Here is a 22,509-nt window from a genome sequence, read left to right on the forward strand (position 1 = left end):
CATTGTGCTTTATCCTATCCAGGTGTCGATGTGGGGGTGCACCTGCATCTTCTAACCTGGTTATCAAAGCCTCCTTTAATGTCCCCCTTTTGTCAATCAAAGCCGTAACATTTGCTGTTGCTTTGATGTTTTCTACAGGCCGTGGAGTGGGGGTGTGATGAGGCCACCAGGAAAGCCTGTTACAGCAAGGGCAAATCCAAGGTAAGGAGGGCTTGGGACCAGGGTCATGCCTGCCTCCAAGGACTCAGTATAGCATTGTGACTGACCACATGGTGCCCTGTAATGTGAAAAGAGCAAGATTCACTATATGCACACAGAATAGACTCTTATTTTTCACATTAAATGACAATTGATCCCAACACCAATCATTTTCACAAAGGACAGAATAGAAGGTCAGATCTGATTTGCACTGTCAGTCATTACACTCAGATCTGAACTTGATTGAAGGCTGAGTGACTTTGTAAACTTGTCCCCCATCATCTGGAGAAACTCCCCTCCAGCAGGTGTGCAGGCTGGCTCACCCTGTACTGGTTTCACTTGCTGGGTAACCAGTGTCTCCAAGCCTCACCTACTTCTCTGCCCTTGAACTAAATGGTTTTGAGAATCAAACGCTGAGTCTGGGCTCAGTCAACTTAGCCATCAGGTTTCCCAGAAGGGAACTGAAAAAACTAGGAACCAGGGAGAGGAGCTGGAGGAAACAGCAGTCTCCACCAAGAAAACCCTCGGAGACAAAGAAAACAGAAAGGAAAAATTGATGATATTTTCCAAGAGATATTTATCTCCAGAAAATGTATCTGAGATAAACATCAGAAATGAAGGAGGGAAAAAAAACGTAGTTAGCTCCAAGGAGGAATCAAAACATGGCATCTTAAAATATCTCCCAAATAAATAAGTGGATAATGAAAAAATCAAAAGCACATCAGAGAAATCTTTAACCTTCTCAATGAGTTTTATAAATTATGCATAAAATGTTTAAAAGGGTGCTTTGGAAATGGTTCTTTTCCTGCCTGTAATGTTGCATTGTCGCGTCATAGATTGATCACACTCTCTGATCCTCACCTTACGTGTCAGGGCTGAAGGGGCAGCCCAGGTTCTTTCAGCAGGGCCACCTGGCCAAAGCCATGAGCTGAAGGAGGCACCTCCTCAAGGGCTCAGGATGGGAAATGACTTTCTTTCTTCAGGGTAACAGGATTTGCTGATAGGATTTCTGGCCTTTATGTCCCTTGAGTATTAAAGAAAAGCACCAGATAACGTAGCCAGGGGCTTGACCACGTTGTTTGTGAGACCTAATCTTACAAAAATCGGGGAGGCTTCCTTTTCCTAGTATGTTATTTCATTGGGGAGGAAAATTACTTTTGCTGAATCAAATTGGCCCCCCTTTCACCTTAAGCTGTGGTCAATAGATGAGTGATGGTTAGAAATTGCTGGGCACGGTGGTGCACACCTGTGATCCCAGTGGCTTGGGAGGCAGGGGGGATTGCAAGTGGAAAGGCAGCCTCAGAAACTTAGGGAGACCCTACATAACTTATCAAGACCCTGTCTCTAAGTAAAATGGAAAAAAGAGTGGGATGTTGCTCAGTGGTTAAGCACCCCTGGGTTCAATCCCCAGTAACAAGAAGAAAGAAAGAAAGAAAGAAAGAAAGAAAGAAAGAGAGAAAGAGAGAAGAGAGAGAGAGAGAGAGAGAGAGAGAGAGAGAGAGAGAGAGAGAGAGGGAGGGAGGGAGGGAGGGAGGGAGGGAGGGAGGGAGGGAGGGAAGAAAAGAAAAGAAAAGAAAAGAAAAGAAAAGAAAAGAAAAGAAAAGAAAAGAAAAGAAAAGAGAAGAGAAGAAGCAAGTAAGATCCATGGGATAGGAAAAGGCACTCTCACTCAGCTTCACTGAAGGGACCAGATGTTCCCACACCTCACTGAGCTTTTCTGATATGGAGAAACAAATTGAGGAAAACACATGAGGTCAAATGAAGCCATACCTTTATGCTTCATGTTTTTGGATTTGTTGGTTAAGTATAATAGCAAGTCTTATTAATTATAAATTGATCCAAACTCTGTGGGTTGAATTTGTTAAGACTAATGTGTTAAAACAAATGAAGATGAATTTTAAGTCCCATATGTTTTGAGAAAGATAAATCACGTTTTCTTTCAGGTTGCATTCAGTACGTTGATAAATTCACCTAGAGTTTTAAATACCCTCTGCTCCTCTGAAATAGCATTCGGTTTGCACAGCAGGACTGCGCGCAGTAGGAATTCACGTGTACAACATGAGGTGGTGGCTTCGTGGAGGTTTTGAGCCGCTGCAGCCTGGCCCATGGGGAATAAGGGCAGAGGGTCCTCCATCTCCTGTGCAAGTCCCCTTCATATCTGTCTTGCTTTCTTAAAATGGTCATCGACATGATTGCCATCTACAGAATGACCCAGGCACAACTCCAGGGACACAGGAAGGAGAGGAGCAAGCTGGTCCCTAGGGACAGGAGAAACCACGCCAGGCACTGGAACCAACTCAGATAATGTTTTCACAGCTTGATGGAAATGTAATGTCTCTTTGGAGAAGTGGAATTCAGGCTTTTCTTAGTGATCATGAGTTTAGGAGGAGAATTCAACTGTTTTATGTTTGTGCTTATACTAGAGTATTCTGAGAACTTAAACAGAATTACAATGTTTCTCTTCTCCCTGAAATAAAAAGAACAATGCAAAATGTGACATCTCAAAAATGAGAAAAATGCCAGTCATTTTAACTGAACTCATTTTTTTCCTACCACCCCCTCCCCCCCCCAAAGCAGCCTGTGCTGCTCACATAACACATCTTACTGCCAAGTGGTCAGAATGCAGTGCGTGGAAGGAGGTATTGGGGTGGCAGGGATGTGCTGCCCCTGCCCACTTGCTCTTCTGATGAGAGCATTCCTCCATAAGCTGCAGAGGACAACTTGTTTCTTATTTTTCTGGTGTTGCTGAGGCTAAGAACACACATCATTTCACGTGTAGGGCATGAAATTTACAATTTAGAGAATCCAGTCAAGAAAAGTTATCCATAGCTTTTAATTTGGGCAGGACTAACCCAGAAGGTGGTACTGAGATGCTTAGTTCTTTGCAAGGTTCTACTTCTGATTTCCTTAGAATATGTTCTGCTCACTGTAGCTGCAATGGCTTAACCATAAAGCAGAAAAGAGTCTGTCTTTATGGATTCAAGACATATTATAATGAAATGTGTTGCATTTAGTTCTTTCTGAAGTAGCATTATAGAAATCCCATTCTAGAACTATTTAAATTTATTTCACATAAATGTTAGTTTAAAGACAAACAGTCAGTTGTATCATCTAACAAGAGTTCCTTGTCTGTGCGGGGTTCTAGTGTCTGGACGGGAGCTCCTCCCACCCTGACATTTAGGAACTTGACAAAGAAAACACAACTGACCATTGAGGGGCTGAAAGAGCTGCTTTATGCTGATGTTACACTTTGTAGTTCTCAAAGGGCTCTTATTTATGATCCCATCTCTGGATTTTTGACACTAAGTTCCTAGGATTGTTTTGCTAATTAGTGGGAGCATTTTGATTAAAATCCAGGGTTCTCTGAATTCTTCTTCCTGCTGTATCCCTTGGTCTTACTTCTTGAGTTGCCAAATCATCTGGTAAAGAGGTAAACTCCTAGGGATGAGGAGAAGAAAGGCATGGCACCCCCTGCCTAACAACTTGGTGGTTGACATTTTCATCCAAAGCCTAAATATTTATGAAAGCTGTAATCAGTGTGTGTGACACACTATAGAACCACCTCTGTTCTTTTTAATCACTTTGAAAATAGAGGGTGTTTTAGGTAAAATACTAACATCATGTTAAGATTATGCAAACCAATTTTTTTTTTATTTTGTTATCAAGGTGTTTAAGTATCCTATAGAGTCAGTGCAGTTGAGAATATACACAGTATATTTTAATATATTAAGCCACTATGCATCATGTAGCATATAATAGACAATTATACACAGGAGTGTGCTTATGTATTCCTCTTTCTCTTTATATATACAGTCACAGCCTCCTCATCCTTGGGTTCCACCAATCGGGATCATGTGCTGTGGAGTGAGGACCACAATGGTCACATCTGTACTGAACATGCACAGATTTTTTTTTCCATTTATTACTTCCCAAACAATACAGCAACTATTTACATATCGTTTGCATCGTATTGGGTGTTATAACTCATCTAGAGATAATTCAAACTCCCAATTCAGATTGGGAGGATGTACAGAGTTCATACAGAAACTCTACCTCTTTTTTTATGAGGGACTGGAGATCTTGGTAGCTTTAGGGTTCCTGGAACCAATCCCCATGGATACCTAGGAGTACTATATATTGCATCTATAACATGTATGTACATATATGCATGTTTCACACACACACACATCTGATTGGACACTATGTGTTTCTTTCTTTCTTTCTTTCTTTGAGTCATCTGGTAATCTTGACTTTGGTCAGTGTATATTCCCCTTTTCAAAGGTTCCTGCTATTATTATGAATGTATGCACTTTAGCACTCTGGGTGCTCACAGAGGTAATGCATCAAGAGAAAGCCAGTACTGTCACCAGGAATGCCCCTGTTGGCCTCAGGCCACAAGGCTTCCAACCCAACCCCTCCTCCCTGGAATCCATAGGTTGTGATGAGCTGCGCGCTTCTCAGGTGACACCAAGGGGTCTGCTCCTTTTGCAGGTCTTCTGTTTACACAGATAGGTAGGTTTTTCGTTTGTTTTTAAAGCAGAACAGACCTGTTGAAGGGGAAAAAAATCTGTAAAACACAACCATTTCACTCATTAAGAAATTAGCCCTAAAATGTGCTGTCTCTCCAGGGTCTGGGTGTAGGACCCATGTCCTTGAAACCAAGTGGGCATTACCCATCCCTCTGGAAAGCCCCGTCTGAGTCAGTGACCTTGCATCTGGGCTATCTAGTCTCATAGGACTTGCTGGGAGTCAAGGACAGGTGGATCACAAAGGGTCCCTTTAATATTCAAGTGTTATTATCCAAATGTCCATTGGCAGCGCTCAGTGTCAACCAGAAGCCATGTAGCAGCAGGCTGCTGTGGCCGGGGAGGTGTGCACTAGCACATCCTGGAGAAGCAGAATTCATTAAATCCTCTTAACCCATTTTTAAGGTAGAGAAACTGAATAAACCAAAGAATTCTTAGATGAGAAAAGGAAAAGCACAGGCATTTAACTATGCTGATTTATAAGAGAAACCTTTAAAAGAATCTCCAGGGACTTCTGCACAGATGGTGCCTGTAGTGGAAAGTGGTGATTCCAAACACTACTCCAAGCAAGTTCCCATAGCCCAAGAGAAGGCCTGGTACATCTTCCACCGGATTATCTGTGTCTGCAGGAGTAGGCTCGGTCTTGCAAAGCCTGCACTCTCTGCCATTTCCTCTCATTCCTAAATGTAACTGTGCTCAGAAGTTGAGTACCTCTGCTTTCTTCCTTTTCTGTTTTTGCGTTGTTCTGCTTGTACTTGCCCCCATCTCTCTTTATAAGAAATCATTGCTTTAAGTGTGTGTACTTGTTTAGATTTCAGGTGAGACAGTTAGTGAGTTTTCAGAGGGTGAGCTCAGGGAGAACCTGAGCCTGGCTGAGCCTCATGTCTTGATGACAAAGCACAGGTAAAGCCTCTGCTGGCCTTCACAGGTCGCTCCTCAGGGACTTGAGTGAGCACACCTTCACCTGGACTCTTCCTCCTGCAACATGTGCCATTGGAGCTCCCTGTGACCAGGCCCAACTGGAACATGGCCCCAGGACCCTCAGCAGGTCCCACATCATCGTAGATGTCTCCAGGTTCCACAAGGCTGGGTCTGTCCTCCATCCCTTCAGGAAGATTCTGCACTGGCCACCTTGTCTGGCTGCCCTGATCCCGGACATTGACCTCCTCCTTCCCTCCCTGCCTGCAGCACAGAGGAGCCCATCAGAGGCAGCAGCCCAGTGCATCCTCCTGTCCTCTGCTCCCACCGCAACAGTTCTGTATCCTCTCTCATCCCCTGTGTCCTCTGAGATTTTAGACTGCCCCTTTTGTCCGACCGGCCTCTCTGGCACACATGCTGCAGCATTCTGATTATCACACGACTGACCTACTTTCCAGTTCTTCGTCAGGCTTCTCATGGGCCATCGGGAATGTTGCAACCTACAATCTCGTTTGCTCTTTGTTTTTCTTGAGTGAGATTGAGATAAGCACCCCCCCCCTCATTTTCTATCTGGATTGTTCCCCTTTCCAAAATCAACTAGAGGCCCTTGCTTTTTCCACCGGGCCTGTAGAACTCCGTATCTCTTCAGTCTGCATGACCCTCTTGGAATAATTCATCCGTGACTGTGTTGTCCCTGCTTATCTGGCTGCTCCTGGTACATTTGTACCCAACGGAGGCTCTTGCTTTAAAAAAAGAAATGTTCCTTTCCATCTCATCTTGTTGTTAAAACAGCTCTAAAAGCAGCAACAACAACAACAACAAAAAAAAAAAATCCCCAGCCCTCTGCACTTTTGGTGATTTTCCATCCTGCTCTCTACCATGGCGTCATTATCTTGTCTGTCACCCATCATGGCCCTTAGGCATACTTGCCCTGTGCTCTGGAAGATGTCACCCCTCACAGGCCCTGGGGCAGGCACATTTCCTGTTTTAATTCTCACTGGATGTCATGCTTGCAGAAACTCCCGGGCATCTCTGCCACGTCCTCCCTGTTCCCAGCCTGGGAAGGGACTCTCGGATACCTGTGGGACTCTGCTGCCCTTTCCCCAGTATAAGGAGGTCAGAGAACCACATGCTTCTCAGGCTGCCTCAACTTCCCAGTCACCCACGCGACTGTCTCTGTCTACTCCTTACTCCTTTCAAGTTAACTGAGATCTTTCTGGGGTTTCTTTTTGTTTGTTTGTTGTTTTCTCTTTTTATTTCTCAGTTTATCAACCAGTGATGATTCGTTGTCACCCTTGTCGGTAATGGTATTTCGGTACATGCTCAAAAGCAGATTCAGTATGGGGGTGCTTTTCCTTGTCAGAGGCAGGCTGTGGTTCTGCAGATGAGTATCATATTTGAGATGGGGCTTCCCTTGGGCTGAGAGAGGACTGCTCTGCCACAGGATCTGCACTGTCCTGAGTTCACACAGTACGTGATTCGATTGTCAGGACACCATGGGATGTCACCTGTGCCCTATCTCTGTGTCCTGCTGATTTGCCAGGTTCTGGCATTGTCCTATCACATCTGACACCTTGGTCCAGGCATGAAGTGACAGTGCGGGAATTATGAAGGGGCTCCCTACACACCCCTTTGCTTCATCCTCCCCATGTCTATCTTATCTTCCACGTTGAATCTCAGTGTCCTCTAATGGGAAGCATGAGCTCAATTCAAAATGTCACTCACTAGCAGCATTTAATGGGTCTTTCAGTGTCAGGGCAAAATGCTCACCCACTAGGCTGGCCCAGGTCTCGCCCCCAGCTTATGCACTGCTTTCTCTGTTCCAATGAAGTCACTGTGCTTTTCCTCACCACCAAGCCTCAGCCCAGTGCAGGCCCCTAAAGGCTGGTATGTACCCTATAAGCACCTCCTCCAGGAAGCCTCACAAAATCTCCTTCTTCCTTTAAAACGCACCAGAGGGGTCAACTCCTCAGGAAGCCGTCCCACCGCTCCATTCTTCCTTTCCCCTTTGGAACTGAGTAACAGCTTGTTCCTCTGTGCAGCCTCATTATAGCATGTGGACAGCTCTATAGACAAAGTTATAACCCTTCTAATTTTGCAGCCTTAACTGTGACTTCTAGCACTGTGCCTGCTGGACAGTAGCCAATGAATGACTGAAGAGCTGTCTCCTGCACATACAGCCGTCACTGCTATGGCCCTACCACAAAAAATAACCCGTCTCTAGATTTTCCCCAGCATGGGGGGAACCCTTCTTTATTTGCGATATTTTTGCTTGCCAATCAGTGAGTTAATAGAGTCTGTAGATATTTCCTGTGCATTTAATACAATTCGAGCCTCTCAAGAAAAACTTGTTCCAGTTCTTGACAGTTTTACGTATAACCTTCCTAGTGAAGAAGCATTTACAAGGTTTTTATGAAGTGCCAGGGAGATTTTCCAATAGCAGCATCTAATAGATTCCTTTTATTTACTTTCCTAATACATGCCCAGGAAAATATAAAGTTTGCACTACAATTCAAAATGAACCCATGATGATCAAAAGAAGATGCAGACTTTGAGAATTTAATTGAACATCCTTGTATCATTATGAATATTTTCTGCTGTAGATATGGAAAGCTAGATTAACATTTTTTTTGACTTTTGGTCAATATCTCAGAGGCTTATTTATTTTTTTACTAGCCAGACAAAAAATGCACTCATGCTTCTCTTCCTCTTCCTTAGAGGCCTTGTCAATCGTCTGTTTGGTCAATATCTCAGAGGCTTATTTATTTTTTTACTAGCCAGACAAAAAATGCACTCATGCTTCTCTTCCTCTTCCTTAGAGGCCTTGTCAATCGTCTGTTGGCTTTTCTTTTCCAGGAGGAGTGTCAGAACTACATCCGGGTGCTTTTGGTGGGCGGCGACCGGCTCTTCACCTGTGGAACAAATGCCTTCACACCTGTGTGCACCAACCGCTCGGTAGGCTGCATGGGGGTTGCCAGAACTTAGCTTTGAAGATTGTCCAGACCCAGGCTTTAAGTGCATTTCTATACAGCAAAGGGGTTCTCTTTAATTTAAAAATAACTTTGATAAAATAAATATCTAATTTGTTGATTTATTTCTAATTGAAAATGCTAATAATACAAGAAAATAAATAGTTATTGGTCCTTTAAACTATTTCAATCAGCATTTTCCCTACCAGTGACCCTAAACATTAATCTGAGGCATATTCTTTTTTTTTTCTTATCTAAGAGATATTGTTTAAGTATCAAAATCAGAATCCAGAGGAAGAAAATATAATCTATAAATTGGACTAAAACCATGTAAAACCGAGAGAGAGAGAGAGAGAGAGAGCAAGCAAATATGAAGAAGGGTGAAGTAAATGTGTAACTGATCCTCTCTCTGAGCCTGTTGTTCCAGACAGGGATCTTGAGTAGGCACGTCCCATTGCAGGAACATGGCAGTGTCAGCACGCATGCCTGAGATCTTCTTTATCAGAGTATTAATTTAATTTTTCTTAGGGTATATAATGAGGAAATGCCACTATGTTAATCTCTGGTAGGGCAACTTCTCTCCCAGCCTTAATTCATCATGTTTCTACTGTTCCTTCTTTAAAACTTAATGACCAGGGACTGGGGTTGTGGCTCAGTGGTAGAGCGCTTGCCTTGCAGGTGTGAGGCTCAGGGTTCGATTCTCAGCACCACATAAAAATAATACACAAAATAAAGGTATTGTGTCCATCTACAACTAAAATAAACAAAACGTAACGATCAGTTATTGGGAATTAAGGGAGGAGGCGGACCCTAGGAGACCATGTTCCAGAGAGCTCCCAGGCTCCGCACACACTTCAGCGCTTGACGTCAGCAGTGTCTCAGTCCTCGATGTCTACCTGTGAGGTGGCTCCTCTTTGTGGGCCTGTTTTATGAAAGAGTCTGAGAGTTTGAGTGACTTCCGCAGGGCCAGATACCCAGCAGTCGACAAGCCGCGTGCCTGCACCTGCGCTGGAACCCTCTGCACTGTTCACTCTCAGTTAAGAGTTAGGACCCAAATTGATTCTTGCCAGATTCCCCAACCTCCACGGAGCTCCTCTCATTCAGTAACTGTCAGGAATCCTGCATTCGGGAAGCTGTACTCAGCAAGATGATACCAGGACACCCCTGTGGCTCTCAACTGAGAGGAAAATATATTATAGGGATGCGCATACATGGTCCACACACCGCCCGTCATTGCCAGGAACACATTATTTAGGGCTACTTGCAATCTTTTTATCCACAGTTTATATTGATCAAATTGTATATAATCCTTTATTGTGATTTATATATCTACCGATATTGAAGTGGGGTTCTTCATCAAAGTGGAAAATGAGCAGCACTCATGTATTATAAATCAGAACCATAAATACAATAATCTCACTTCACGTGTTGTGGGTATTCAGTAGCATGAGGTGCAGTGGCTCTAAAGGAAGCAGACAGACAGTGAATGATAGGTTCTCCAGTCCGACCACAGCGGGCTGACTTCATGAAGTTGGAGTCTGAAAGTTTGTCATCTCCTATGTCCCAGAGAGTTTATTGCACACTCTTTACTCAGAACTGCAGAGACCGGGTTCACCAGCACCTTTTAAGGTGCTTGGAGTCTAACTGCTGTCCCTCTTGTCTTCACAACAGTTGAGTAACCTGACTGAGATCCATGACCAGATCAGTGGCATGGCCCGCTGTCCATACAGTCCCCAGCACAACTCCACGGCTCTGCTCACGGCTGGTGGCGAGCTCTATGCTGCCACGGCCATGGATTTCCCAGGGCGTGATCCCGCCATCTACCGAAGCCTGGGGATTTTGCCGCCTCTCCGCACGGCTCAGTACAACTCCAAATGGCTGAACGGTAAGCCGCACCGTCACTCCAGTGTCCCCTCTCATTTGTGTGTGACACTGTGTTATTTGATGCTTGAAAATGAACTGTCAGGCTTTCCAAAGAAAATCAAAATCTTCATTTTGTAAATAAATCTAAATGTAATGCATTTACTAAGGATTGGAAGAACATCATGTGACTCTTTAGTAAATAGAAAGATCAATGATGTTCTTTACCCGCTACACCATAATAGGAGGGCTTATGTTATTTGACCAGTCATCAAAGTTCAGCTGCTGTTTCCTCATCTGTTGTTTGCCTGCTCATGACAAAGTCAGAAGAGGGTGCTGACCGTCCAATCCAAGACTGGCTGTGGGTCCTGAGAGGTGCTACCTGAAATCCCATGCTCTGCACATGCATGAGTGTGACCTCACACACACACACACACACACACACTCACAAAGGCAGTGTGGGTACCATGTGTCACTCAGCATTTATGTGGTAGTTTCCAGAAAGATGCAGTCCTGAGTTTGCCAGTGTGATATTCACTAATTTGATGTTTCCAGCTATAGGAAGGTTGGATGCCCTTTTGCCCAGGACAAGGGAATTGTGTAGACAAGAATTTCTCACCCCCAGCAACACTGCTGTTGGGGGAAGGTCATTCTTTGCTTTGGAAAAGGCATTCTCCTTGCTGTAGGGTGTTCAGCAGCATCCTGACTGTACCTGCCAGTGGCTAGTACATGGCCCTCCACTCAGTTGTAATGACAAAAAAAAAAAAAAAATTATAAATTTTCAAATATCCCTTGGATAAAAGTACTGGTTTGGCTATTACTGTGCATATTTATCTTGATGTGTGTGTGTGTGTGTGTGTGTGTGTGTAGATACACACACAAAGTATTTTGCCAAATTATATAATCAACTTAAGCATCACTGTTTGCCTCTAAGTACCCCCTTGTAAAAAAAAAGAATGTCCTCATCATTAAGTTCCCACGGTAGCTGAATGGCAGTATTGCTTCCAAATGGCAACGTGGATTGTTCTCCCAAACTGAAGCAATAAGTGGATTTCTCCCATTAACAGAATCTTTGTTGAATTGTTTTTGACTGAAAACAACACTTTATGGGCAGTCTCTTTTGGGCCCTGGAATTCCATTTGTGTGACTTTAGGTTGTTCTATTTATTGTTGATTTTTTATAACAAGCAAAGGGACCAGTTGAAAAATCAAACAAGACCTCTGCCTGCCATCACAAAGGCTTGTGATTAGCATTGATGAAAATAAACAAAGTGGAACTGGAAGCACCATGTCTTTCTCCCCAAAAGTGATGCCTTAAGAACATCAGGCTGCAGTGGGAGTTAGAAACACGGCTCCCTCCTTCCCTGAGACCCTGAAACACACTGACCAGTCAGGTGGTGAGAGTCCCTTACCTTCCGGCTGGAATCCTCTCCATTTGGGAATTGGGTGATGTCATGCAAGTAGGAAAAGAGCCCCCTCTGGGCTTGGCATGGTTGTGGTGGGCATAACATATTATTTGCTGCACGGAGAGATTAATGTTTTAGATTCCTCCCATGGACTGCCACTCATATATCTGGAAATTCCAGAAATTGAAAATAATTTGAAGGTAAATATGGTGGACCTTCCACCCAGTCCATGGTGTCAGCAGAGCTCACATGACATTGAATCGCCTGCATTTCTCAGAAGAGGACACCCATCTGGCCTACATGGGAGACCCTCAAGTCAGGCAGAGAGTGCGAGCCAGGCCTGAGGGCTCTCAGGTCTTGCATTGAGGTGCCATCTTGTGTTCTGGGGGGGGGGCACATTGTCTTTTACTGAATCCTGTGATGCTGTTTCCTCTGCTGGTTGCTCTGGCTTCCGACCGATCTTCCACCCAAGATGGACTCTGGCGGTTGGCTCCCTGTAGCTCTGCTCCTGCTCTGCTGGGCCTAAGAAAACTTATTCTCACCAAGTGACTTGGAACCAAGTGACTTTGCAAGCCATCTGCCCTTTACTGGATATGCTCATCCCAGGTCCTTTCTCCTTAGATCTTCCACTTCCAATCCCCCCCCCACACTCCCTGCAGACCCAGCCCCAGGGAACCCCCCCTCTGCATGCTGGAGAGAGCCGCCCTGCTGAGGGGAGGAGCGATGGGATGGAGTGTAGCCTCTGCCCTCTGCATAGGCCCTCAGGGTGACTCTGCAGTAGTCACTGTCCCCAGTCACCACTCTGCCCCTCTTCTACTTCCCACTCCAGTCCTCCCCTACTCTGAATCTCAGCAGGTGCCTTTCACCTCTTATTTCCCAGAGAAATGCTCGGTCTCAGAGATGTCCCCTTAGGAACCCTGCAAACATGCCCTGTATTGTCACTTTGTCCACAGCTGATTCTTTCTGCTGTGTTCTAGAGTTCCTTCCTTCCTTCTTTCCTTCCCTCCCTCCCACTTTTCTAAAAGTGTCGCATTATTCATTATCCTTTCTTTTTTACCATAACTTCTTTATTCCTCTCCCGTTGACTGTCATTATTTTAGAAAAGTGCTCACATGGCTTCACTCATAAATAAGACAAAAACAAAGAAACCCAAACCAGCTAACTCAACAACACCCTTATCTCCGCCATGCTCAAGAATGCTCCTATTTCCTGTTGTAGTTTTAAAGCCTTTTTAAATGATGCTTTTATGCTCTGAGCTTTTAGCAGATTGATTGCTCCCGATTCAGCCAATTGATTGATGTGACTGCCAGGTCCCCTCCACCCTCACCACACCAGAGCCACCTGCAGTCCAATTCCAGATTGGGGCCTTCGCTCTGACCACAGCAGGTCTGGCTTTGTCTCTGAGAGCCTCATGCTCTGTCAGGCTCGGTGAGTGTCCTGCCTGCCTGTCATTTCCCTGTCCCGCCTGTCTTGGGTGGGCTGTGTTAGTGTCCTGTGGCTGCCATCACAAAGTACCTCAGACCGGTGGCTTAAGCAACAGATGCTTACTTTCTTCAGTTTTAGAGGCTGGAGTCCAAGGTGAAGGCTTCTGTAGGACTGGCATGTCCTTGCCGTGTAGATGACCAAATCCCCCTGGTCTTCACGGGGGCTCCCTTCCCCTTGTTGATATCCTAATCGACTCTCTAAGGACACTGACTATACTGGATTCAGGCTGACACTAATGGCCTTGTTTTAGCCTAATGACCTCATTAATAACCGAGTGCATCCGTGTTCTGGGGTACTGGAGGTTGGGGCTTCGGCATATGAATTTAGGAGTACACAGTCCATCCCAGAGCAGGCTCCAGATTCAGCCATTCATCTGAGCTGGACACTCGCACATCCCTGACGATTCCTTTCCCCACTCCCCAGACACACTGTACCCTGTCCACTGAGGCCCACGTGCTGACTTCTAGATCTGGGAGCTTCTTCCCATTTCCTCAGTTCTTGCCTGAAACGCCGCACAAGCCCCTCTCTGACCTACTCTGCTTGGAGCAGCCAGCACGAGCTGTTGAATAAGGTCACCTAGGTGGCTTTAGTCCCTGTCCCTTTCCTGCCTTCCCTTTGCTTGGAGAAGAACACTCCACTCTCTGGTGTTTTGGGCTTGCAGTGACTGTTCTGTGACCTCTAGTCATATCTGCTTGCTCTCTCTCCTCCCATCCATCCCTGCAAACTGCTCGCTAAAGTCCTCCCATGACCCAAGACCCTCCTGCGCTGGCCCACTGCCCAAGCCGTCCCCTCCGCCTGGACAGTCTTGCCCAGATCCAGGGAGCTGCCTTCTCAGTCTTCCAGGCTCAGCTCCTGCGTCTCCCTGGAGGAGCCTCCTCCGGCCGTCCATCTTGGAACCTCCCGGTGACCGTGCCACTGCTCTGCCACATCCTTAGTGGCAGGAGGCACAATTTGTCATCCCATGTTGATGTTTCCTATCTCTAGAAAGCTGCTTCCTTACCAGATTGCACTGGCCTTGTTCATTCCTGGGGATCCGCAGTGCCTGCACAATGCTGCGGGTGTTAACAGGTGAACTGTAGGGTGGAGGGGTGGTCTGCCTTCTACCATCCTCCGTCCCAAGGAGGAGCAGATGGATGTTTCTAAACACGTTGACTCTTATGTCCTTCAACTTTTTACTAAGTCTCATTCTGTGTACAAAGTGGTCACGACCACAGGCCTGGTAAGTAATTGTGAATGAGAGTGACAGGGCTCATGGACACGTGGGACAGTGGGACTGAGGCAGTGACAGTGCCCTTGGAACAGTGCCAGAGCCTGTGGCAGGCCCTCGAATTTTTCTAAAAAGTCAGAGATGTGAACTGTCCTGTGCAATCCCTGGCTTTGCAAAGCTGGCAGTTGAGTAACCTTGTGGCTCTGTGAACCAGCACAGAAAGCCCAGCACGTCCGTTGCTAGAGGTGAATTCATCCTGGGCTGCAGTTTCCAGGATGAAGCCTGAACTCTGCCCCCTGTCAGGTGCCTGGGGAGCTGGTCCTGCCTTTTCCTCTCCTGGTCTCTCTTCCTCACCCTGCATCTTCTTTCTAGAACCTCCCTTACTCCCTCCCCTCCTGCACTTAGGCTTTGTTTTTCCAGCTCATTCCTCAGCACCCTTCAATTCCTGCACTCAGAGCCCTCCATGACGCTCCAGTTCTCCTTCCTCAGGGAACCACAACACTCATTCCTGGCTCCATTGCCATTGATCCGTCCCTGCCTTGTTTGTATTTCTGTGTCCTCACTGTGCTGTGGAGCCCAGAGGTTTGGGATAGCACTCTGCGCCTTTCCTAATGTTCGGCCTAAGGCTTGCAGGTGGAAGGCAGAGGCTCTGAAGCCAGATGGACTTGAGGTTGAATCTCAGTTTCCTCATCTGCAAACTGGGCCTAACTATCCCCCTGAGCCTGCTGCTCTGAGACTAAGATGAGCCTGTGGGATGAAGATGATGTTTAGCACCAGGCTCCTAATTATCAGTTACCAATCAATTAAGGCATTTGCCATGAACTCCTCATGTCTGATACTTATCTGCTGCATGGCAGGCAGTCAGTAAGTGGTGTTGACAGTGAATGAATGAACACTTTGGCCTCTGGTTCCTGAATTACTGCAGCTACCAGCCTCCCCTTTCAATCTGTTTTCTGGCACTAAGAGGCCTACTTGGCTCCCTTGCTGTCCTTAGGGAATGGCCTCTCCCTGGCCTGCTGTGCCTTATGCAGGCATTGAGCACCTGCCTGGAACTGCCCAATCATGGCATCTCCAGACCTTTGCACAACCTGGAGCCTCCTGGAGGCCATTGCTCAGCTAACAGCAGCTCACTTATTATAAGCAAAACTCACTCCTTTGTTTTGGATGCTTTCCAGTTTCTTCCAACCTTTTTGTGAGAATAAAAGAAAATTGTCTCAGCAGGAGGAGCCTGGCACATAGCACCTGCTAACCGTGGTCAGCAAAATGTTGGCTTTTCGGCTCACTGCTGTGATTTGCTCTGTGCAGGACAGTTTGCCTATGCATGGGGCAGTCCCTTTCTCTTCTAGTTAACTGATGGAGGACCAGAAGAGCCATCCCTAGTCCATCCCTAGTAACTATTATGTGACCAAGAATCCTCCTCCCGCCAGCCATCAGCCGACTCTGCCTTGTCAAGTCAGCCTCTAGTACATTTTGAACAGTGTGGATGGTTCCTGGATTTTCCCAAACAAAGTAGCACAAACTGTGTGATTCCAAATGAACAGTGTTTACTCTCTCAGAGCTCTGGAGCTACAGCTCCAAAATCCAGGTGCTGCCAGGGCCAGGGGCCTTTAAGGTCTCCCGTGGGGGATCCTTCCTTGCTCCTTCGAGCTTCGGTGGCTTCTGTTCTGGGCCTTGTGATGGCACTCCTGTCTCTGCCTCCATGGTCACATGGCCATCTTCCTGTGTGACTCTGTGTAAAGTCCTCTCTCCTTAGAAGACACCAGCCATTGGGCTAGAGCCACCCTATGGACCTCATTTTAACTAGGTTACATCTGCAAAGACACTTTTCAAATAAGGTCATGTTCACAAAAAAGAGAGGTTAGGACTTCAATATCAGCTTTAAGGGGACACAACCCACCCCATATCACTGTCTAACAAAGAAACGCTCCCAGGTGGGAAAGAGAGCCACCATGCCTCACTTTCTGGCAACCATCTCACCTCCCTCCTGTGCTGTAGGGTCAGTGTGTCTGTCTCTCGGGCTTCCCAATCAGGCCCATCTTCCTCTCTTGGCAGACAATGTCGCCTTCTGGTTTTCAGTTGCATAAGAAGTCACTGGGCAGGAAGAAGAGAGCTCTCTGTCTGCTTTGCCAAAGAGGGAGATGGTCCGCCCCTGTTTCTTTGTCCTCCCTGCAGAGCACTGGTGTGGAAAATACATTCCCTAGAACTGCTTCCCTCCCTGTTTAGCCTTCCCACCCCAGGATCTCGGGAAGGGAACCTCTCCCCATGCACGTCTCTACCATGGACCTTGCCTTGCTCCTTCCGCACTAGAATCACTCCCTCAGAGGACGCAGTGAGGAGCTGGCAGAAATGACTGCCCAGACACTCCATGCCAAGACAAGCACATAGGCAGAGAGGACGTGTGTTCAGATATGGCCAGGACCTGGTAGGCTGTGGCCATTGGGAGACTCCAGTCTCTCAGGATCTCTGGTGCTTCAAGGCTAATCTTCAGGCAAATGATGGGATCCACCTGTTTATGGTGATGTCCTGTTTGGACACAGGGAACTCCGAGGAAGGATCTGCCAACTTCTAAACTTCCCATCTTATCTCCCAGAACCCCAACAAAACTATCTGGTATGTTTCCTCAACCTTCCTTTAGCAATCGACATCCCAGGACCTAATACCAGAGTTCCAGGTGCAGTTTCTTAGAGTACAGTGCAATTTCCTACATCAGCTAAAATTTCCACTGATTACAGAGTGACGGATAGGTGTCTTACCTGCACCTGTGCACGGTGACCCAGGTGAGGCTGTTCCATCCACTGTAGCACAGGCTGGTACAGAGAGGGGGAACAGGGATGGCCAGGGCTCTGAGTGCCTTTGTAAATTTTGTCTGTGTCCTCTTACCTGGCTGGTGTGACCTGCTCTGTCTGCCTGTACAGACCCACGTGCTCTCTGGTGTCCTAGATGGAGCCATGTGAAGTTCCTGGGAACGTCTTGCTCCTCACCATGCACAGGGTATTTATTCTGCCCTCACTTGCCAGGGTTTTTGCCTCCTGGTGAATTCCTGTTTCTCCGTGGCTTGCCTTGAAGGTTGTTTCCCGAGACCCACTTGAGTCTATCCTGTCCCTTCTTGGCACTGTACATGGTTGCACCTGCATGCACAGCATGGGGACTCTGCCCCAAGTCTACAAAAGCCTCCATTTTACCTGAGGAGAAAGCCACAATGCCAGCTGCTGGCGGCCCATGCCCTCCCTGCCCTTATCTCCTTGACCTGCTTCTCTCTGCCTCGGTCTCAGCCTCTCAAAGGCTGCACAGTGGCTCTGGCTCTTCCTTCTCTTCCAAGGCCCAACAAACGTTTTCTACAAAGGGCCACAGATGAAATATGGTAGGCTTTGCTGTCCATATGATCTCATTGCAACTTTCAGTTCCACCATTATAGATCGGAGGCGGCCATTGCCATGGCATGCATGAGCGTGGCTGGGTGCTGATAAAACTCCAACACCAAACAAACTGCAGGTCGGATCTGGGGCAGGTGTTGGAGTGTGCCAGTCTCTGTTCTAACGGACAGCTCTGCCCCTCAGCCAGCCGCCCAGCTGCTTCAACTCTACAAGTCTTTGCCCAGATGTCACCTTTGCCACGGGGCTATACCCTGGTCCCCTTACTTTAAAGCCAGGCCCTCTCCTATCTGGTCCTCAGGACCTCTTTCCAACGCTCAGTGTTTAATGTTATCCATTGCAATCTCATCACCTCCTTCTGCAACCGGAATGGACGGTCCCGGTGTCTGGAGCTGAATATTCTGTATGCCGACTTATTTTACATGCTTATAGCAGTGCTGGACACATAGCAAGCACTCAGTAAATACTTTTTAAATACATGAATTAATGTCATTGGCGTGCTCCCTAAATTCATACTGAAGCAACCCCCAATGTGACGCCACCATGATGTGGGATGTGAGTCTGGGTGTCACAGCCTTTGGGATGTGAGTAGCTATGACTAGGGCTAGAGCTCTTAAGAAAGGCCTCCTGAATTCTCCATCGTGTGAACCGAAAGCAGGCCCTCACCAGATACTGAGTCTAAAGGAAACTTAACTGGGAACTTTAGAGCCTCAAGAGCTGTAAGGAAATGTGTCTTTTGTTTGTAAGTTCCCCTGGGGGCCTGGGGTATAGTTCTTTAAGAGAACACTTGCCCGGCATGCAACTCTCAGCATTGGGGGGGGGGGGGAATACCCACCCTGGTATTTTTATTATAGCAGCCTGAGCAGGCCAAGACATGGGGGAACAGTTATTTCTTAGTTTCCCCCACTAGTTTATTAATTCCTTGAGGATAGAAATTGTACATGAGCCACTTTCATGAGCTCAGTCATCTTACTCAGAGCCAGAAGCCCAGTCAAGGCTTGATCAGCATCGCTTAGTCAGCATCTGCTGAATGAGTAAGAGATAAGCACATTTCACAAAAAGCAAAATATGAATATTGTTGCGAAATAAAGGTAAATATTCTATTAATTGTATTCCAGAATTTAAAACAAGTAAAAGCCCCTCCCCAAACATTTTTTATGCTTGAAACGGACTCAATTTCAAGCATTTGGGAACAAAAATGTTCCTTTTAAACTCCCATTTTGTTTGGGAACCCCTTTCAGCCATTACTTACTCACTTTTCAAAGGCAACGTGTTTGATTGGATAACATTCCGGAGGAATCTGGAACATTGAGGCATGTGTTTGAAAAACGAATCCATGTTTTAAGATGAGATTTTCGCTTGTGCCCAAATCACTCTTCAAATGAATTTATGTGTTTAGAGAAATTCCTGTACAGCTTTAATGCATTAAAATATCAATCGTTAGTGACCCTTATTAAATGATTACTGTAAAGGAGGATAATAAATGTTTAATGGTTGATGCTTAAAATAGAGAAGCTGTAAAGTATGCCTTCAAGAAAATGGTAGTCAAATTAAGGAAACAATAAACTCACCAAAAGTGTAGGGGGGAGGGGAAAGGTGGTGTGTCCACAGTAGTATTGTGTGAATCGTGTGAGTTCTGGGGGACCTAATGCTGGGCACAGCATCAACCCTCAGTAGGAACCTGAAGACATTACCTCCTGGATGAAAGAGACTGACTGTGTGAACAGGGACATGATCCTCTAACATCTGCCACCTGCTCATTTTCTTTCTCTGGGGGAAATGCTTGGGTGGATCAGGAAACTCTAAGGCTTCTGTTCTCTGAGATTCCAGCTGTGACCTCCTGTGGAGGAGGACTCCCTGGAAATTCAGAAGCATTCTCATTTTAGCAGGATTGTTTTTAGTTAAGAAAACATGACTCTTTTGGTAACCATCTTGAAGACCCCTGGCCTGAGATACATTGATGGCGCTAGGCTACCCTAGCCTCCTGAGGACTCTGAGATATTTAAATACAATTATTGGCTTTCTAATGATTAAAGGTCATTTACTTGGAGGAAGAAAACCCCCTCTGTGTACCTTGAGGAGATGTCACTTGTGCTGATTTTTAAAGGGAGCTCCTCTCTGAGCTCCGCTCCTCACCCTATGACCAGACACTAATGTTCAACAGCAGAAGCATGGACAGGCTCGGGTGACTGTGCCAGGCTCCATCCTGGGTAAAGCGAGAACTTGTTTGGCAAAAGCACCCCAGGGTGTAAATCCCCGGTGCGCTCTGAACTGACAACATTCCTGTAGCTGGAAATTCACAATTGGAACTGAAGAAAAAAGCAAGCAAAATAAAGACAAATGAGGGCTGGGAATGCGGTGTGTGGCAAGGACAAGAAGCAGCTCTGTAAAACCAGAACAAAATAAGATTTCAGAGTCAGCAGCCTAGTTTGGTATTTTACCAGATAGGCATCTGGGGAGATGCTGGGAATGGATGCAGTGGAGAACTCAGAAGTTTAACTGGCAGGGGTCAGGGGTGGGGGGGTTAGATAGGATTTAAAACATGTCAAGCAAGTTTGTGGGTCATGTGACACAGTTTTCTTGTTTTCAGGCTGGACAGTGTCCTCTATCAGAAGGCCCTGGGCAGATTGTCAGTGCTGATGGGAGGGGTATGTTTTGAAAATTGTGATGCAGACCAAACCTCATCATCTTCACTAGGTCAAAAGTCATTTTAAAATAAATGGCCTTCCTTCATATGTCTGCCTGTTGGTGCAAGCATTACAACCTTGTTATCTCCAGTTATTACCCCAGGCCCAAGGGGGAGTTATAATGACTGTTTATAACAGATGGGAGACCCCACTCACAGGTCACTTCTAATCCTCCACACCTTGCTCCAAGGGAGGCTGCATTGTCTTTCTGAGGATGAGTGCTCCAGGGCTCAGAGGGTCTTGCCTGGTGTAAACCAGAGCTAGGGTTTGAAAGCAGATCTGCCCCATAGCATGCAGCCTCCCTCATAGTGTGTTCCCAGCCTCTGCTTTGTTTTAGGAAATGCTAACATCATAGGGGACCTTTGTCTCTCTTAATGTGCATACCATGATGTACAAGCCCCATGGGACAGGGATGTGGGAATGATTGAGCCTTTTCTTAATTATTCAAGCATCGTATAAAGGATCTAATGAGCTGGAATCCTGAAACTTATGAAGACAAACCTGTGGGGTGATTTAACACAGCCCTTTCTAGTACAAGTTTAGTAAGTAATACGTTGAAATCAGTTCTTAGGGTGCTCTTTGAAAACACTGGGATGAAACTCATTGAACATTGAGCATCTGAAAGCTAGGGAGCCATGGATCCCTTTCAGTATTGGGTGATGGTTCTTTTCTTGCCAGTAAGTCATTTGTAAACTGGTATTTTCAACCTGCACATTTCAAGTGGATGAATGATGCCTTCCTTTTGCCACTAAAGTATTTTGGGGGTAAGGCATGAACTCCATACAGAGCCACAGGGAGATTGCACAAAAAGTGCCATGCAGAGAATATAACACATTGGCAGTTCCCAGCACACATGAGAACCACCTGAGAAACAGCTGATCATCCATTGTCCAGAGAACATACACTTTATGAGTTGCCAGTCTGTGCAAGTCCACAGGTTGTCTTCATAACGTTCAGTTAAATGTTTTGCTTTCCCCCAGGTCATGGCCTCCCCCATTTGTTCACCTGTGGTTTGGATAGTTGGATTGTGGACTCTCCAAGTTTTGATTTCTTTTTTCTAAACCTGGTCCATGCAAGAGACTAAGCTGTTATCTACCACATTGGTCTATTGATTCTGTTACAGCTTGTTGGGAAACTGAATCATGTTACAGAGCTCAGTGTATGTTTCAAAGAAATCTTACATGTTGTTCTGTTAGTCTTTTAAAATATTTTATAGGCCTTAAAATATTTCTTGTATCCTTATATTCAAGTTTATCTTCCAAATAAAAAAAAAACCATGAGTGTCTATGTTGTGAAATAAATTGTGACTTCTTAAAATGAGTGAATCTAAAATTTTCAATGACTGCCAGGAAAAAAAAAAATGAATGTGGCAAATGGAAATTTTCTATTTTAAAAACATTTAGGTATTTTTATGAAATAATTTTTAGCTCATGGAGCCTAAGAACGTGAGATTTGGTAGATTTTACGAGAAGTATGGAAGGGCCGCCAGAGGCTTTGGAATGGAGATAAGAGAATGGACGCTCACGTCTGTCCTTCCAGCTGGAACTTTAGAAAGGTGCCTAATTCGCCACACTCCTGTCAACTTTAAGAGATGGGGGATTCCAGGTGTGGGTTTTGGGCACACAGGACCGATGCTCATGCAGAGACGATGGTTTTCCTTTGGGGAGGAGGCAGTGCGGTGGGCAAGTTGGACCTTCTCAAATCAGTAACTCCACGTAAATCACACATTTTCAACAGGCCATAATCCCCTTTGAAAATGGAGGAAACACAACTGCTCCAGACTTGCTTTGAGTGTTTCCGAGGTGGCTGTCTGTCGGCCAGGAGGCCCAGTGAATGAGGCACCTGGGGCCCCAAGGCCACGTGGCTGTGTGAAGGGTAACCCA

At 46.0% G+C, this 22,509-nt stretch overlaps 1 protein-coding gene across 7 annotated transcripts in view; it reads left to right on the forward strand.

Annotated features, from left to right (window-relative positions):
- Sema5a (semaphorin 5A) overlaps nt 1–22,509 on the forward strand; it is a 450,819-nt gene that overhangs the window by 282,795 nt on the left and 145,515 nt on the right. For all 7 annotated transcript variants that reach the window (XM_021733399.2, XM_040272850.2, XM_021733404.2 and 4 more), the window contains 3 exons: nt 139–201; nt 8,499–8,597; nt 10,283–10,496. In XM_021733399.2, the coding sequence (XP_021589074.1) occupies nt 139–201; nt 8,499–8,597; nt 10,283–10,496 (376 nt within the window). The remainder of the gene's footprint in view (nt 1–138; nt 202–8,498; nt 8,598–10,282; nt 10,497–22,509) is intronic.

The sequence above is a fragment of the Ictidomys tridecemlineatus genome, chromosome 1 (genome assembly GCF_052094955.1).
Source record: "Ictidomys tridecemlineatus isolate mIctTri1 chromosome 1, mIctTri1.hap1, whole genome shotgun sequence".
Taxonomy (NCBI): domain Eukaryota; kingdom Metazoa; phylum Chordata; class Mammalia; order Rodentia; family Sciuridae; genus Ictidomys; species Ictidomys tridecemlineatus.